This window comes from Dama dama, chromosome 12 (assembly GCF_033118175.1).
Source record: "Dama dama isolate Ldn47 chromosome 12, ASM3311817v1, whole genome shotgun sequence".
Taxonomy (NCBI): domain Eukaryota; kingdom Metazoa; phylum Chordata; class Mammalia; order Artiodactyla; family Cervidae; genus Dama; species Dama dama.
In genome coordinates, this window is record NC_083692.1 from 23,892,268 (window position 1) to 23,911,621 (window position 19,354).

Here is a 19,354-nt window from a genome sequence, read left to right on the forward strand (position 1 = left end):
TTAAGTTTTCTGAATGTTGAGCTTTAAGCCAACTTTTTCACTCTCTTCTTTTACTTTCATCAAGAGGCTTTGTAGTTCCTCTTCACTCTCTGCCATAAGGGTGGTGTCATCTGCATATCTGAGGTTGTTGGTATTTCTCCCGACAATCTTGATTCCAGCTTGTGCTTCTTCCAGACCAGCGTTTCTCATGATGTACTCTGCATATAAGTTAAATAAGCAGGGTGACAATATACAGCCTTGACGTACTCCTTTTCCTATTTGGAACCAGTCTGTTGTTCCATGTCCAGTTCTAACTGTTGCTTCCTGACCTGCATACAGGTTTCTCAAGAGGCAGGTCAGGTGGTCTGGTATTCCCATCTCTTTCAGAATTTTCCACAGTTTATTGTGATCCACACAGTCGAAGGCTTTGGCATAGTCAATAAAGCAGAAATAGATGTTTTTCTGGAACTCTCTTGCTTTTTCGATGATCCAGTGAATATTGGCAATTTGATCTGTGGTTCCTCTGCCTTTTCTAAAACCAGCTTGAAGATCTGGAAGTTCTCGGTTCACATATTGCTGAAGCCTGGCTTGGAGAATTTTGAGCATTACTTTACTAGTGTGTGAGATGAGCGCAATTGTGCGGTAGTTTGAGCATTCCTTGGGATTGCCTTTCTTAGGGATTGGAATGAAAACAGACCTTTTCCAGTCCTGTGGCCACTGCTGAGTTTTCCAAATTTGCTGGCATATTCAGTGCAGCACTTTCACAGCATCCTCTTTCAGGATTTGAAATAGCTCAACTGGAATTCCATCACATCCACTAGCTTTGTTCATAGTGATGCTTTCTAAGGCCCACTTGACTTCACATTCCAGGATGTCTGTCTCTAGGTGAGTGATCACACCATTGTGATTATCTGGGTCATGAAGATCTTTTTTGTACAGTTCTTCTGTGTATTCTTGCCACCTCTTCTTAATATCTTCTGCTTCTGTTAGGTCCATACCATTTCTGTCCTTTATTGAGCCCATTTTGCATGAAATGTTGCCTTGGTATCTCTAATTTTCTTGAAGAGATCTCTAGTCTTTCCCATTCTGTTGTTTTCCTCTATTTCTTTGCATTGATCACTGAAGAAGGCTTTCTTATCTCTCTTGGCTATTCTTTGGAACTCGGCATTCAAATGGGAATATCTTTCCTTTTCTCCTTTGCTTTTCACTTCTCTTCTTTTCACAGCTATTTGTAACTGGAATGCAAAAGTAGGAAGTCAAGAAACACCTGGAGTAACAGGCATATTTGGCCTTGGAGTATGGAATGAAGCAGGGCAAAGGCTAATAGAGTTTTGCCAAGAGAACACACTAGTTATAGCAAACACCCTCTTCCAACAACACAAGAGAAGACTCTACACATGGACATCGCCAGATGGCCAACACTGAAATCAGATTGATTATATTCTTTGCAGCCAAATATGGAGAAGCTCTATACAGTCAGCAAAAACAAGACCTTGAGCTGACTGTGGATCAGATCATGAACTCCTTATTGCCAAATTGAGACTTAAACTGAAGAGAGTAGGGATAACCATTAGACCATTCAGGTATGACCTAAATCATATCCCTTATGAATATACAGTGGAAGTAAGAAATAGATTTAAGGAACTAGATCTGATAGACAGAGAGCCTGATGAACTATGGATGGAGGTTCATGACATTGTACAGGAGACAGGAATCAAGACCATCCCCATGGAAAAGAAACCCAGACCTAGTAGGACCTAAAATCTTACCAAGTAACTCTCCCCCACATTCAAGATGGGTCAAGAGGATGGGGCTATCCACCAAGCCAATATATATATTTTTTTTTCACCAAGCCAATATTTTGCAGAGAAAATTTAAGGACTGCCTGGTTCTGATCTGAGAAAAGAGCATGTGGAAATGTTACATCATCTTTTTAATGGCCTCCCTCCCCAGCATCCAACTACCTATCTCCATGTGCTCTATGATTATGTAGAAATACAATTAGGTTTTCAAACCTAAAGAATTCTTTTTTAAAATCACTCTTTGAATCCCAAAACAAACAAAAAGCAAACAATCTCAGAACAGTCAGGCAGCTGTTTGCCTTGTGAAAGTAACTTTCATCTTTAAAGTTATTTTATATCAACAAGTGGAAGCTTTTATACTTTAAATTCTCTCCACAACTCTCTCTTACTCTATACTGACAACTGCTGTGTTTAAAGTAAATGGAAAGGTAAGGGAAAAAAGGAAGCCAGGGTAACAGAGTAGAAAAAGAAAAAAACAAGAGGACATGAAAATAACAAGTACCCCAATATTCACATTAAAAAAAAATCAAAGTGTCAAAACATTACCATGTGTAAAACAGATAGCCAATGGGAATTTGCGATATGACTCAGGGAATTCAAACAGGAGCTCTGAATCAACCTTGAGGAGTGGGATGGGAGGGAGGTGGGAGGGAGGTTCAAGAGGGAGGGGACATATGTACACCTATGGCTGATTCATACTGATGTTGACAGAAAACAACAAAATTCTGTAAAGCAATTATCCTTCATAAATTTTAAAAACTTAAAAAAATATTTAACAATCATATAATATGTGCCATAAAAAAGACTCTATGAAACCTTTATGGAGAAAGATACTCATTTCTAAATCAGGAAATGAGTGAAGAATTAGGAACAATGATTCAATCAACCACATATGCTAAACTCCTGTCTTAGGACAGGGGCCTGGTTATCTTGCCTTTCAAAACACAGGGCAGGATAAACAAATCTTGTCAGCAGATGATGTTCCAGGAATGCAGATTAGAAGTCTCTACCTAGTTTTCCTACTGCTGCTGCTGCAAATGGAACAGACCAGAACCTGACTGCAGCTTGAAAAACAGAGGAGACCCACCCTGACCGACCTGCAGACCCCTGAGCAAGAAAAATGACTGTCTGCTGCTGTTGTAAGCAGAGTAAGCAGCCAAAATTGACTGATAAAGTATGTATGTCTTATATTTCATTGTTTATGCATTTCTCTACATGCCAAGACCTTTGTGGACACTTGAATTTACAAGCCTTGACTTACTGTCTCCTGTAATCTTAGACAGCCCACCCAGTCAAGAAGAAACAAGCAGAACTGTTCTAAGGAAAGATAAGGAAGCCAAAAGAGGAGTCTGGCATTCTGCCTCTACCTTTTTGGGATAGTAGAGTGGTCACCTCCAAACCAAAACTGCCCCCTTTGAGGAGGACATCTGGTCTCCTTAAATCATGAACAAAGCATAGAAATGACTCAGGAAACACAAATAACGTAGACATGTGCCACATTGTTTCTCATTATTTAGAGCAAGTATCTGGGTATAATCATTTTTCTTAAATGTTATAAAGATTTGGCGGTGCTTCACAGGTTTACCCGTCCAGAGGCACTCTCCAACCAACATATGCAGATGCTATATCTCTTTTCATTGACATGAGTTTGGACCAGTTTTCTATTCCTGTAATCTCTGGATTACAATATGAAAATACCTTTTTTTAATGATCCCTTTAAATACAACCTTTAATTTTACCTAATTATATCAGCATCTTTATCATGCATTCTCAGCAGGGGTGACAGTGACCTGAAGGGCAAAACTTGGCTTTGATCATGGAAGAAAGATGTTACTCTCTTTTCCATATAAAGCACGGATCTACATACTGTACATAAACAGATATATAGTGTATCTGCGTGAAACAGGAGGGAGGGGGCAGGGCACAACCTTTTAAAGAATGACAGGACATGACAAAGACTGGTTAGAACTAACTACGTCCAAGATGGTAGATGAGCCAACTTCCAGCAGACCTTGAGCCTCATTATGTGCTCATGATAATACCAGTTCGGTCACTCAGTCATGCCCCACTCTTTGTGACCCCAAGGACTGCAGCATGCCAGACTTCCCTGTCTATCACCAACTCTTGGAGCTTGCTCAAGCTCATGTCCATCGAGTCGGTGATGCCATCCAACCATCTCATCCTCTGTCATCCCCTTCTCCTCCTGGTAAAATAACATGCTAAATGACACACCCACCAGCACCTTAACAGTTCTGAGGCCAACCAGAGAAGGTCAAAAAGTGGCTGGTGGCCCAATACCTGGAAACCCCCACCCCTTCCACAAAATAATTGGAATAATCCCCAGCTCATTAGCCTGTGAAATTATCCAGCCCATACAAACTACCCACATCATGTTTTCAGGCTCTCTTGCTCTCTCTTTCTGAGATGGTCCACACTCTGTCTGTGGAGTGTGTTTCTCTCTAAATAAAGCCACTTCTTACCTATCATTTTGTCTCTAAATTCTTTCATGACAAAGCAAAAACCTTAAATTTACTGGCAACAATTAAAATCTCGGGATGGAAGTGCTACTAGAGAGAGAAAATGACTAAAAAGCTTCTTAAAGGTTGGTAATGAACAGAGATTGAGAAACACTGATCTGATCTATATTACCTCATATGAGAAGGCTACCATTACATGGTCTGATCTCCACATAATGTAAATATTTAAAGTTTAAACTTCAAACATATCTTCCCTACCAATACTGTCATAATAGATGTAGAATTATCTGCTTATATACTCCATAAGTAAGGGATTTGATGTTCTCTGGGAATGAGACAAAGCCCTTTAGCTCACTTCCATTAGTGATTCAGCACAGTTGGTTTCCCTTTGATTTCTCCTCTGCTGCTTCTGCCTTTGGCATGAGTAGCACTTCTCTAATTCCACTTTTAATCTTGGTACTGTAGCTGAACATACACAGATTCAGGGTAGTTCACATAAATCAAAACTGATGATAAATAAATTAGGGTGTTTTGAAGTCAGAGTCAGGAAAGAGCAGCTATAAAAGTGACAGCAGAATGTTTCCAGATTTATTCTTCCTCCCTCAAGTCATCCCTAGGCCTGGTCGAAGTTTATTCAACTAGATGCCTTACTTCTTATCTTCACCAGATCTAACTTCTACCTGATATCTGGGATGCTAGGCTTGAACTTTGCACGAGAAACAAAGATGGATCAACACAACTAGTTAGACATCTTCTCTGAGATCTGCATGAGCTCTCTACTGCTGTGTAACAATTGACCGCAGACTAGCAGCTTATTATCTCACAGTTCTACAGGTCAGGAAGCTGCTCTGGAGGCATCTTCCCCTCCTCCAGGCAAGTTTTCAGATGATGGCAGCATCGGTCTTGATTGTAATCTCCTGAGAGACCAGAACCGAAAACAGCCAGCTAAGCTGCTCCTGAATTCCTGACTCAGAAACTGTGTGAGATAATAAACATTTATTGATGTGTTTAGCCACTAAGTTTTGGAACAGTTTGTTAAACAGCAGTTTAACACAGTTCTATATGTCTGTAGATATAGAATCAGAGAGGAACGACTTTAAAACTTATGAGAAAAAAAACTCCTAAAATAATCTCTGATGCTTATTATAAAGAAATCAATTAGATAGAAAAATCATATTTCTTAAATGTACTATTCTGATAATTTGAAAAAAACAAATGGCATACAAATGAAAATAAATACCGTACTATGGAAGAGCAAAAACATTAAAAGTTACTGAAGTTTGGTTTATTCCAAGACCAGAGAGTCTGAGAGTGGAGGAGAGGCAGCAGGAACCAAAACATTAAAGAAGTGCTTAAAAATAAATAAATGAAGACAAATTCATTCATTCAGTTAATATTTACTATGTACCTTCTACATATGCTAATTGGAGAGGGAAATGGCAACTCACTCCAGTATTCTTGCCTGGGAAATCTCATGGACAGAGGAGCCTGGCAGGCTATAATCGATGGGGTTGCAAGACTCGGACATTACTGAACAACTAAACCACCACCACCACATGTGCTAATATTGTAGATGTAAAAATAAGACGAAAAAGACAATTCCTGCCCACCTGGAATTTATTCTCCAATGAGGAAGACATACATTAACTAATCACACAAACAGTAAAACTATAACAGTGAGAAGTACTTACATAGAAGAACCATAGTACATGTCAGTTCCCAAGCAATATACAACAATTCTGTTGATTTAAACATAATCAAATAGTCTTAAAATATTCAAAATAACAGAACTACAAGTAAATTTGTTAACGATATAATGGACTATTTTAACAACCTTCTCCGGATTAGTACTAGGTCCGGTTGAAGAAAAAAATCAGCAAAGATAAAGAAGAGTTGCACAACCCAAATTCCAAGCTTAACTTAATGGTCATAAGCAGAACACTCAACCGTTAGAGATCACTCTTCTCATGCACATTTTTGACACTTAGAAAAGTTAATCACATGTTAATCCTTAAAACAAGTATCAGAAAAATTCCAAGAATCAGTATCACACAAAATTCTTTGATTAAAATGCAAATAAGCTAGCAATCTAACTAAAATGTGAAAGAAAAGTTAATTAAATAATTTAGATATTCAAAAATTCCCAAAAAAATCATGAGTGAAAGAAGTAATCTTAATGAAAAATTTTAAATACTATGAGAACTAAATAAAAATGAAAATACTTCATCACCAAAAAAAAAAAAAAAAAGGATGCAATAGCTCAGACTAAAAAGAAGAAAACTTGAAAATTATGAATTAAATGTGCAATTTAAGAAGTTGGAGGGAGGGGGAGAAGAATTCCAAAAAAAATACAATTAGATAGAGGGAGACAAGAAAATAACAGAAATCACTGAAGTAGAAGACAGAGAAAAGATAGAAAACCAACAAAGAACAAAAATAAAAAGCATAGTTCTTTGAAAAGACTATAAAATACACAAACATTTGATCAGGTCTTTTTAAAAGGAAGGGAAAGAGAAGACAAAGAAGTAACAGTAGGAATGAAAACAGGGAGGGGAGTAGAAACACAAAACCAGATTTAAAGATAAGAATACAATGAAAAGCTTTATAACAATAAATTTTAAAACAAAGCAAAAAAAAATAAATAAAAAATAAAAAAAAATTTTTTAAATTTAAAAAATAAAAAGAAAAAAAATTAAAAAAAAAAAAATAAATAAAACAAAGCAAAAGAAAGTGAAGTTGCTTAGTCATGTCCGACTCTTTGCAACCCCATGGACTGTGGCCCACCAGGCTCCTCAGTCCATGGAATTTTCCAGGCAAGAATACTGGAGTGGATTGCCATTTCCCTTCTCCAGGGGATCTTCCTGACCAAGGTATTGAGCCTGGGTCTCCTGCATTGCAAGCAGACGCTTTACCGTCTGAGCCACAAGGGAAGCACCTCTTAAAACTTAAAGAAAATGGGCAAATCTCTAAAAATATCATTCACTAAAACTACTTAAAAAGAAATAAAAAACCTGAATAGTCCTTTAATCATTAAAGGAATTTATTTCATCATTTTAATTTTCCCATAGGGAAAATACTAAGATCAGACACTTTTTCAGGAAATTTATATCAAATTTTCAAGAAACAATGTACAAACTATTATAGAACATAAAAAAGAGAAAATATTCCACAAATCATTCTATCAATTAGCTCAAAATAGATCACAGAAAAAATAACTCAAAACAGACCACAGACTATATGCAAAACCTAAATATAAAACTCTAGAAAAAGATATAGCAAAAATCTTTGTGTCCCTGGCCAGACAGAGTTGACACCAAGTATAAAAGAAAAAACCAAAAGACTGAACTACAAAATTTAAAACTTCACAAGCTGCCATTAAGAAAATGTGGAGAGAAGCCATAAATTGGACTGCAAATTATGTATCTGATAAAAGACCTGTATCCAAAGTACACAAAGAACTCACAACTCAGTAACAAGAAAACAACCAATTTAAAGATAGGCAAAAGATTGGAACAGATATTTCATTTCTAAAAAGACATACAAATGGTTGCAAGTACATGAATAGGTGTTCAATGTCATCAGTCACTGGGAAAACACAAATTAAAACCACAATGACTACTACTAACACTCACTAGAATAGTTAAAATTAAAATTATAAACAATACTAAGTGTTGGTGAGGATATGGAGAAATAAACTATCATGCATTACAGTGAGAATGTAAAATGATACAGCCACTCCAGAAAGCAAATCTGGCAGTTTCTTAAAAAAACTAAACATACACCTAGCCATTCCCCTCCTAGGAATCTACCCAAGAGAAATAAAATCCAATATCCACACAAAAACATGTCATATTCCTGATAGAACAAACTATAAGCAATCCAAGTGAACATCAACTAACAGTTGGATAAACAAAATGGTTATAACCATACCATGGAATAACATTAATGTTGTTCAGTCGCCCAGTTGGGTCCGACTCTTTGCGACCCCATGGACTGTAGCACACCAGGCCTCTCTGTCACTCACCATCTCTCAAAGTTTGCCCAAGTTCATGTTCATTGCATCCGTGATGCCATCCAGCCATCTCATCCTCTGACACCCTCTTCTTCTGCCCTCCATCTTCCCCAGCATCAAGGACTTTCCCAATGAGTCAGCTGTTCATATCACATGACCAAAATACTAGAGTTTCAGCTTCAGAATCAGTCCTTCCAACAAGTATTCAGGGTTAATTTCCCTTAAGATTGACTGGTTTGATCTCCTTGCTGTCCAAGGGACTCTCAGCAGTCTTCTCCAGCACCACAGTTCAAAGACATCAATTTTTCAGCACTCTGCCTTCTTAATGGTCCAGCTCTCACAACCATACATGACCACTGGGAAGACTACAGCCTTGACTATATGGACCTTTGTCAGCAAAGTAATGACTCTGCTTCTCAATACACTGTCTAGGTTTGTCACAGCTTTCCTGCCAAGAAGCAAACATCTTCTGATTTCATGGCTACAGTCACCAGAGTGATTTTAGAGCCCAAGATGAGCAAATTTGTTACTACTTCTACCTTTTCCCCCTCTATTTGCCATGAAATAGTGAGGTCAGATGCCATGATCTTAGTTTTTTTAATATTTAGTTTTAAGCTGGGTTTTTTACTCTCCTTTACCCTCATCAAGAGGTTCTTTAGTTTCTCTTTGCTTTCTGCCATTAGGGTGATATCATCTGCATATCTGAGGTTGTTGATGTTTCTTCCGCTTCTCTTGATTCTAGCTTGTAACTCATTCAGCCTGGCATTTCTCATGATGTACTCACAGTATAGATTAAACAAAGAGGGTGACAGCAGACAGCCCTGTTGTACTCCTTTCTCAATCTTAAACCAATCAGTTGTTCCATACAGGGTTTAGAACTTGTTGCTTCTTGACCTGCATACAGGTTTCTCAGGAGACCGGTAAGATCGTCTGGTAATCCCATCTCTTTAAGAGCTTTCCACAGTTTATTATGATCCACACAGACAAAGGCTTTGGTGTAGTCAATGAAACAGAGGTAGATGTTTTTCTGGAATTCCCTAGCTTTCTCTATAATCCAGCGAATGTTGGCAGTTTGATCTCTGGTCCCTTTTACCTTCTAAACCCAGTTTGGACATCTGAAGTTCTTTATTCTCATAATGCTGAAGCCTAGCATGCAAGATTTTAAGCATGACCTTACTAGCATGGGAGATGAGTGCAACTGTCTGATGGTTAGCACATTCTTTAGTACTACCCTTCTTGAGAACTAGGATGAGGATTGACCTTTTCCAGTCCTGTGGCTGGAGTGATATTAATATTATTCAACAATTAAAAGGAACAACAAAAAGGAACAATTAAAAGGAACCTTCTAATACATGTCACAACATGAATGAACCTCAAAAACAGTATGCTATGTGAAAAAAAAACAAACACAAAAGACTACATATTATACAATTCCATTTAAATGAAATGTTTAGAAAAGGCAAATTTATAGAGACACAAAGTAGATCAGTGGATGCTTAGGGCTGAGAATGGGAGTAGGGATTAACTATAACTGGGCACAAGGGAATGTTTTAGGATAATGGAAAAGTTCTAAAAGTGGATTGTGGTGATGACTTAACTATAATCCACTAATACAATTGAATTATACAGTTACAAACATTGACTTTCATAGTATTTAAGTTGTACATTAATAAAATTATTTTTTAAATAGTCAAATGATTTATTAAAAAAAAAAGAAATTCAAGCTCATTAGTAATCAGGAAAATGAAAACAAAGACAGGCAAAAATTAAGAAGTCAGATAATACCAAGGCAAGAAGATATGGAGCAAGAGGTATTCATGCACATCACTGGTAGGAAATTAAACAAGAACAACCACTCTGGAAAATAATTTGTCCAGATTCTGCAGAGTTACCTATGTACATACTCTATAACCAGCCATTCAGTTCAGTTCAATTCAGTTCAGTCGCTCAGTCATGTCCAACTCTTTGTGACCCCATGAATCACAGCACGCCAGGCCTCCCTGTCCATTCACCAACTCCCAGAGTCTACCCAAACCCATGCCCATTGAGTCGGTGATGCCATCCAGCCATCTCATCCTCTGTCGTCCCCTTCTCCTCCTGCCCCCAATCCCTCTAAGCATCAGGGTCTTTTCCAGTGAGTCAACTCTTCGCATGAGGTGGCCAAAGTACTGGGAGTTTCAGCTTCAGCATCAGTCCTTCCAGTGAACACCCAGGACTGATCTCCTTTAGGGTGGACTGGTTGGATCTCCTTGCAGTCCAAGGGACTCTCAAGAGTCTTCTCCAACACCACAGTTCAAAAGCATCAATTTTTCGGTGCTCAGCTTTCTTCACAGTCCAACTCTCACATCCATACATGACCACTGGAAAAACCACAGCCTTGACCAGATGGACCTTTGTTGGCAAAGTAATGTCTCTGCTAGTAACCAGCCATTACTCCAAGGCAAATACCCTCAACAGGGACCAGGCAGTACATATACGAGGTGTTTTAGACCATGAGATCTCTGTCACAAGTACCTCAACTCTGTCTTGTATCTCAAACAAAGCCACAGACAAAATGTAAACAAATGAACATAGCTGTGTGACAATAAAACTTTATTCACAAAAAACAGGCAGCTAGCCAGATTTGACCACTAGGCAGTAGTTTGCCAATCCCTACTCTAAAGAAATACTTGTACGTGTGATCCAGGAGACATGTACAACACTTTTCATAGGACTTATTTATATTAGCAGCAAACTGGAAACAACCCAAATGTTCACTCACAGAAAAAGGGATTTAAAAAAAAAAAGGGCCATACTTCACAAAATGGAGTATGATATAGCAATGAAAGTGAATTATACTCTGGCTGCCTGCAACAACACGGATAAATCTTACAAAATAATATTAAGTGGAAAAAGCAATTCATAGATGAGATATGCCATGATTTAATCATCAATATATGATGTAATGGAACTCAAAAAGCAAAACTAAATAAAATGCTACATTTCCTATGTATATGGGTGATTTAAAAAAAAAAACTACAGGTGTGAGTAACCATTGGGGAAAAAGCACAGGAATGGCAGAGTCGCTGGGCTGTACATCTGACACCAGTACTGATATAATATCATAAGTCAACTATGCTTCAAGTTTAGAAAACTACAAGACGGGTAGAAATTCAGGATGGACGTTACCTCCTAACAGAAAGCCCAAGATAGGATCAGGGAGAAGCCCACAGTTGATTTCAATGATTTTGGTATTGTTCTAGGGCTTATATTGGGGTCACAGGCTCATAAATGTTTATAATTTACACATGTAGGAAGTATTTAATCTTGTATACGGAAGACATATATTAAATTTTTGTTTTAATAAAAGGTAAACAATCTCTGTAATCAGCTGAAAAGTCCCAAAAAAGACTGCAGAGGCTACCTGTGGCTGGAACAGAAAGTAAAGAACTTGCCACTAATAAGCAATCAGGGTATTTATATTCCATGCCATCTTATCAGATCACGAAAAAACATCTCAGGGCTTGTAACTACCTCTTGAATTGAAAAAGAACTGACAAAAGCTACATGAAAAAGTTGACAAAGGTCCGTCTAGTCAAAGCTATGGTTTTTCCAGCAGTCACGTACAGATGTGAGAGGTGGACTATAAAGGAAGCTAAGTGCCAAAGAATTGATGCTTTTGAACAGTGGTGTTGGAGAAGACTCTTGAGAGCCCCTTGGACTACAAGGAGATCCAACCAGCCCATCCTAAAGGAGATCAGTCCTGGGTGTTCATTGGAAGGACTGATGCTGGAGCTGAAACTACAATACTTTAGCCACCTGATGGGGACTCATTGGAAAAGACCCTGATGCTAGGAAAGGTTGAAGGCAGGAGGAGAAAGAGATGACAGAGGATGAGATGGTTGGATGGTATCACTGACTCAATGGACATGAGTTTGAGCAAGCTCTGGGAGTTGGTGATGGACAGGGAAGCCTGGTGTGCTGCGGTCCATGGGGTCACAAAGAGTCGGACATGACTGAGAGACTGATGTGACTGACTGATGTGAAAAAGTATTGAAAACTACTCCAAGACTTAAAACATAAAAAAGTATTTGTTGGTTAATCGTCTTGAAGTTCAACTTTTTGCTATCTAAATAAGAAAGTTTATAACTATGGCTCACAATTGTTATAAAACTTTTTTTTCATAAACCTATTTCAAGAAAGGTCTACCTAGAGTGCAAAGATTATGGAAGATAGGATTCTGGCACCATCTGGTGGCAGTGCACTGCAACAGCAGATTCTAATTTCTTTTTAAGATTAATTCTCTCAGTGGTTCATTTACTAGGCATAGAACACACATTTTTAAATCTTTCTTGGAAGTCAGGAAATAAAACAAGACTTACTATCTAAAACAGGTTCTCTATCTTCAAAGAAAAATATCTACAGTTAAATTTACGCCTATCACAATGCTTTAAGCATCTACTCTTATTAAAAGTTTGTTTCACGCATCTATGCCCCTAGAACTCTCAGGCAAGAAGACCCTCAGGACTGCACTGGTAAACACAGCCTATGGAGTCACCATACCAAGACCAGTAAGCACATCAATGCAGTTTTCAGGGGGAAAACCTGTTGTGGTTTTAAAATATCCTCAAATTCTTGACACTCCATGCAAAAGATAGAGCTTAATTTGCCTCTCCTTGAACATGGACTGAACTTAATGACCTGCTTCTAAAGAGAAGAAAGTGGCAGAAATGATGGTGTGTAACTTACAAAGCTAAATCATCAAAGGAATGGCCATTTCCATCTTGCCTGGGGGAGTCAGACATCGTGCCAGGAGGAGACTCAGGCAGCCTGCAGGGAGCTCTCCAGGGGAGAATCATGACCTCCTGCCAACAACCAGCACCAGCCTGCCCCCTCGCACCCCTCGCCAGTATCTCCAAGCTAAGCCAGTCCCAAAGAAACAGAAATCAGTGTTTACTGTCATGGAAGCCCCTCAGTTTGTAAGTAATTTGTTACGTGACAATAACTAACTAACACAACAACTGATTACTTCCCAGAACCAAATTTTATCTTTAACAGGGAGTAAAAATAGCTCAGTTCAGCGTAATACTATAATTTACCTGCACATTAATAAAATTTCAAATTTTCCTTCCTAAGACACTAAGTAGGGATCCTTTTCTAATTCCCCCTGAATTGTTTCATATTATTTCATAATATTCAATTTCTAATTCAGAGAAACAACCACCCAAATAGATTTCAGTCTGTCAGCAAAGATTTTTAGAACATCTTCCTTTTGGTATACTACACTAGTACCACCAGGGACTGAGTGAAGAATCCTGCCCTTGAGGTACTTACAATTTAATTTAGATTAATATTCATAAAATAATTTATATTCCTTAATTATACTTTTTCCCCTGGTTCTAAAGGTTCTAGGTCAATGTTAGAAGGTTTGGAAAGTGTCTTCTTTACCTCTGTGAGGGATCCACAAGCTACACCACCATGCAGGGCTTCATCCAAAGCAGACAGGGTTGTAGACAAAAATGCAGATGAGTGAGCAGCACACCTCTGTGTCTTTATCTCATAAGCCTGATCAAAGAAAAAGTTAAGTTCTTTTCAACCTCCATATTTATTCAAAAACATAAGCCAACTCCAAATTCAAATTTTAGCAGCTAGAACCCAATTCATGTTTTTTTCCTTCTATTACTTATTTATTCTACAACTATTTACTCTGTGCCATGGACTGTGCTGGGCTTCCCTTGTGGCTCAGCTGGTAAAGACTCCACCTGCAATGTGGGAGACCTGGGTTCGATCCCTGGATTGGGAAGATCCCCTGGAGAAGGGAAAGGCTACCCATGCCAGGATTCTGGCCTGGAGAATTCCATGGACTGTATAGTCCATGGGATTACAAAGAGTTGGATATGACTGACCAACTTTCACTTCACATGAACTGTGCTAGATTTGAAGGCTGTGATATAAAAGACAGAGCCCCTGCCCTCACAGGTCTTATAGCCAACTAGAGACTATGAAACTAGGACTAGAAAGTAGGCAATTACAATACAGCTAAACACTAGCTACTGGTGATAGGGCAAGCAGAAACTGGAAAGTGGATTTGTCCAGGTCAAATCACCTGATCTGAATTTTGTGATCCAGGGAAGATCTGGATGTCTGAGCTAAAACCTGAAAAGGTTATGAGATGGGCAAAGGAAATGTGCACGTTCCTGCCAAAGAGACAAGAATGTAGAAAGAGAGGTCAAGGAGCAAGAAATAAGAAATGGAAACTAAGGGAAATTATAAAAATGAAAGAGGTGATTTAGAATGGCTGAAAGATGGAGCATGCTCATGGCATGGCAAACAATGAGGCTGGAGAAATAAGCAGGGGTTACCTCAGATGAATCTTGCTGAAGTGTGGCATGTAGGCTGAGAGTAACAGGGAGTGAAATGATCAAGCTACCACTTCAAACCGAGCTTGGTATGTGACAAACAGCTTGAAAGCGGGTGGTGTGGCCTAAGATGTGGCCCCTCAAAAGAAAGCCGTATCAAATCCTTCGAACCTGTAATGTCACCTTAGTTGGAAAAAAGGTCTTTGCAGATGTGGTTGACATGATTACATACCTACCAGCAATGTGTAAGCAATCTCTAACATTAAAAATTACTAGCATTAAGTTGCCCAAATAAACTGAGGTCAAGCCACAGAATCGTAATCATTCATTCACTCATACATTCAACAAATACAAATTAATTGCCTACTGCATGCTATATAATATGATAAGCTCTGGGAAAGAGTGGTAAACCAAATAGACATAGTTTCTACCCACTTAAAGCTTACAATTTAATAAATCTAGGTCTCAAATCCAAGCTCTTCTGCCTCTATGAGCACACAGGAGACCAACATATTAATATAGAGTTGGCCAAAAAGTTTTATCAGTAAATCCACCAGTTTTCTTCTTCAGTGGCTGCTTCCCAGATCCATCATTGTCAGATCTGATCTTTAAATGCTGACTGACTCAGGACTTGGCCTCGGGCACACTTACTTTTTTTTTTTTTTCACACTTACTTTCTTACTGTGCATACTTTCTAGGCAATCTCCCATCCATTTTCATGGTTTTGACTAACATATTCATTCTGATGACCCCCCAGTGCACACTATCCTTCAAGCTTAGGTCCACATATTTAACTGCCTACTTCACATCTTCATTCAGTGTTTCACAAGTGCCTAAATTCAGCAAGTACTAACAAATCCATGATCTGCCTCCCTCAAACCTGATCCTCTTCCAATATTCCTTATCTCAGGAAATGGTACCATCCAGCCTCTTAGAGCAAAATCAAGGAATCATCTCTGACCCTTTCCTGTACCTTACCACCACCCACAGACAAATCACCACCAAATCCTATTCATGCTACCTCCTACATATCGCTCATGGTAACTGACATTATACCATTGGCATTAACACCACACTAATAGTCCATGTCACAATCTATCTGGAATATGGTTACAGATACCTAACTAGTCCACAAATATATCCTTGTTCCTTTTCAACCACTTGTCTGTGTTTAAAGACTGAGTTTTTTAAAAACACATACTAGAAAATTACTCCCTTTGATGACTTATCATTGCTCTCAGAATGAAGTCCAAAATCCTTAACAGGCCTGCAGGCCCCAATGATCTGACCCTGCTTGCTTCTCCAGCTTCATCTCTTGCTCGCTATGTTCACTCAGACCGGCCTGATCTTCTGACCATACAAGCACCATTCTCCTGCTCTTCACAGGGTCTCTGCATTTCCCACTCCCGCTGCCTGCAAGCTCTTCCCTGCTCCCCTCCCTTCCCAATCCCTTTGGCTGTCTCTCTCCTATTCATCCCCCAGGTTTTAGCTGAAGTGTTGTTTCTGTGAGGGAGCCCTTGCTGACCCCTACACTAAGTAATGTCCCTTTCAGTTTCTAAGCTCTTTGTACTTTTCTCTGATAGGACTTATCATTACTACAATTAATTAATCATTTATACAATTGTTTAATGTGACTGTTCCCACTAGACTGCAAGCTACACAAGGGCAGAAAACTTTATCAGTCATCTTCACTACAGTATCTCCAGTACCTGACAGATCTATGGCTGGCACTCAATAAATACTGGTTGAAGGAATAAATGACTGAATAAATAAATCAACAAAACAAAAAATCTTTCTGAGGGAATGAACTAAGGCTAATTCAATATTTAAGGCAGGACTCTAAACAATCAATGTTACAAAAGTAAATGTACAACAAAGGAGAAAGATGGCTCCTTGAACTGGCAATTGGAATTGTAGTGATATTGCAGCTGAAAGTGGTGAAGGACGTGGAGATTGAAGGTGAATTTCCTAGCCATCGTCTCCTGCTTAATTATCTGACTAGGAATATGCAATACATTTTGAATCACAGACATCAAATTAAAAGGTTCTCTTGGTGCTTTACAACTTCCAAAATAGTGACAGGTTAATTTGAACCTCCTAATGAAATAATCACATATTATTTTAACTCTTTAACTTCTCCCATAAAACAAAGTGAGCTGTTCAAACCTACTTATCTTTGTTGAAACCAATGACAAAGCTAAGACTGGTGCCCATCTCTAATTCCAATTCTAAGTCACCTTCTGATGATTTTGTCTTTAAAGTATTTTCCTTAGATCACAAGCAAAACCTGAACAAAAGAAAACACTCAATCTGTTCACTGTTTTCAAAGTTTCAAATGACACTAATATTCCTTCATCCCTCCTCCACAGAGTTGGATCCTACTTTATTGTTCAGTGGTTACCAAATTTCAATATAACATAGTAAGTAGTTTACAACCCACACAAACAAATACATTTGCAAAACACTGGACAGACTTTCAGGTAACTCTTACTCTGAGAAAATAAGACATTTTCTACCATGCACTAAACCTACATTTTGAAAAGTTAAAGACATGACACAGAAAGTATGAAATAATAGTACAACTTGATTTGGGCTTATTTCAAAAGACTTTAACTCCTCTCAGGAGTGAGGATAAGTTTTAAAGCATTATTCATTCAATCAATAAGTCAGTGTAAGTCCAATATGCATACTCTGAGTGTAGAGTAAATGATGATGGTAAAAGTTAGTATTACAGAGACAGGGACACTCTAAAATTAAGAGTATATTATACTTTAACCATGAGGTTCACAAATCCTTCCCAAACAAGTAAAAGAGAAAGATGAACTTTTGAAATAACACTGCCAGCTATAGAGAAAAAAAATTCCTGTTACCTCTCATTCCTGTAACTGTCTCCCATGAGCTTATAAACAACATAAATTTATTCTCATTAGAGGACTAACTCTTACGTTGTGAGGGTTGGTATTTTTGAGGTGTTCATCTCTATTTTTGCTTTTACCTTATCCCCTAAAAGATTTAAAGAGAATTCAGAAGCTTTTCAAAATAAAAATCATAACCAAATCATAAGTCTAAAATATATATATACCGTTTGCATCTGTGGTGCACAGGCCCTGCTAACCACACACAGAAGTTCATGGACACCTTGATAACTAAGGCCAGTCATCTTCATAAGCTCCAGTGGAGAAAGACATAGAAAGTCCTAAAAAACATAAAGAGACTATTTTATATATACATGTACAACAAAGATACTGGAATTAAAAGGAAGCTTTCAATTGACACTGTCCATGTGTAAATAAAAGCGTAATTTATTGCAGATCAGTTTGTATGTTTCTTATAGTATTTTTCTCCTAAATATTCCTTAACTAAAAGATATGACATAAATCTTATCTTCTAATTATCCAACTTAGTATATACCAGAGGACACACCAAGTAAAAATACATAGCAGCAGAAATCAGCCCAAGTAGATAGGAGCACTGCCCCTGTACCCAAAAGTTTGGACACAAACAGACAACCAGAAATGAAATCAGTTTCATCCTTAGCTATAAGATCATTCAGGGGAAGTATTTCATAATTGAGAGAGAATAAAACCAACTATGGACTGAAATGTTAAATATCATATTTTTAAGAGTGTTTCAAAGTATGAACATGAAGGTTATCAAATGTATAACAGAGAAAGCAAAGATATCATTAATACACAAAGCAATTAAAAAAAGTAGAAAAAAAAAAAAAAAACCTCCAGCATTCTCTAAAAGTCCATCTTATCAAGGATTAAATCCTAATATAAAATGTTAAATCTAATTTAACCTCCTAAGAGGGATTTGCTTTACTCTTGTCTTAAATATACAACATCCACTTTATATATTTTTCTCACTCCACTGATAGAAAAATAATCCTAAAAATTTTTCTTGCTTTCAAGAGAAATTACCCATTTTGAATATTGTCTCCTCATTTGAGTCATATTTCTCATGTAACTACGGAATTTCTTTTACAAGGACAAAACTTCTCTAGAATCCCAAATAAATGGCCAGGTGTATTTCACCTTCTGCCATGAGCATTCTCCTGACTCAGCCCTAACCAAAATGTAAAACTCTTGAAATGTAATCACATTTGGAAATACAAGCTAAGAGGTTTGTTATTTTGAATTAGCAAGCACCATCACTTATCTTTTTTTATAAACCTAAACGTTCATATTTCAGATGCAATTAAAGAGTTATTGGGAGGGAGGTTCAAGAAGGAGGGGACATATGTATACCTATGGCTGATTCATGTTGACGTATGGCAGAAACCAAAACAATATTTTAAAGCAATTATCCTCCAATTAAAATAAACATGTTTTCTAAAACTTTAAGCAAAAATTTTTTAAGAAAAGTTATTTAGGTACACTTAAGATTAATTTGCACTTAAGGTTTCTCACTGAGAAAAATTAAACAAATTGTACCTGACAGGTAACGATATGATGTCTGTTCAGACGGTCACACAGCTCTTGTGATAAACCCACTCGTCTTAGTTTCTTGCTACCCATGCCTCCAGATGCAGCAAGAAAAAGAACCTTGAAAAAACATTGGGAAATAGCATAAGCAGTAGCAGATGGGCAATCCACAACACTCTGCAAAATAAAACATTTTCAAGCCTCTCCATATATAAAATGAAATGTATGGTATTTAAAATATTACTGATAAAATAAAAGAAGGCTATAAATCTTTTTAAATACTTTAAATAGGGGAGACTACTGTTTGTCAAACATGGAA

At 37.8% G+C, this 19,354-nt stretch overlaps 1 protein-coding gene across 2 annotated transcripts in view; it reads right to left on the minus strand.

Annotated features, from left to right (window-relative positions):
* RAD51B (RAD51 paralog B) overlaps positions 1-19,354 on the minus strand; it is a 609,692-nt gene that overhangs the window by 587,276 nt on the left and 3,062 nt on the right. For both annotated transcript variants that reach the window (XM_061156809.1, XM_061156810.1), the window contains exons 2-4: positions 19,045-19,155; positions 17,691-17,804; positions 13,698-13,814 (exon numbers count right to left, since the gene is read on the minus strand). In XM_061156809.1, the coding sequence (XP_061012792.1) occupies positions 13,698-13,814; positions 17,691-17,804; positions 19,045-19,155 (342 nt within the window). The remainder of the gene's footprint in view (positions 1-13,697; positions 13,815-17,690; positions 17,805-19,044; positions 19,156-19,354) is intronic.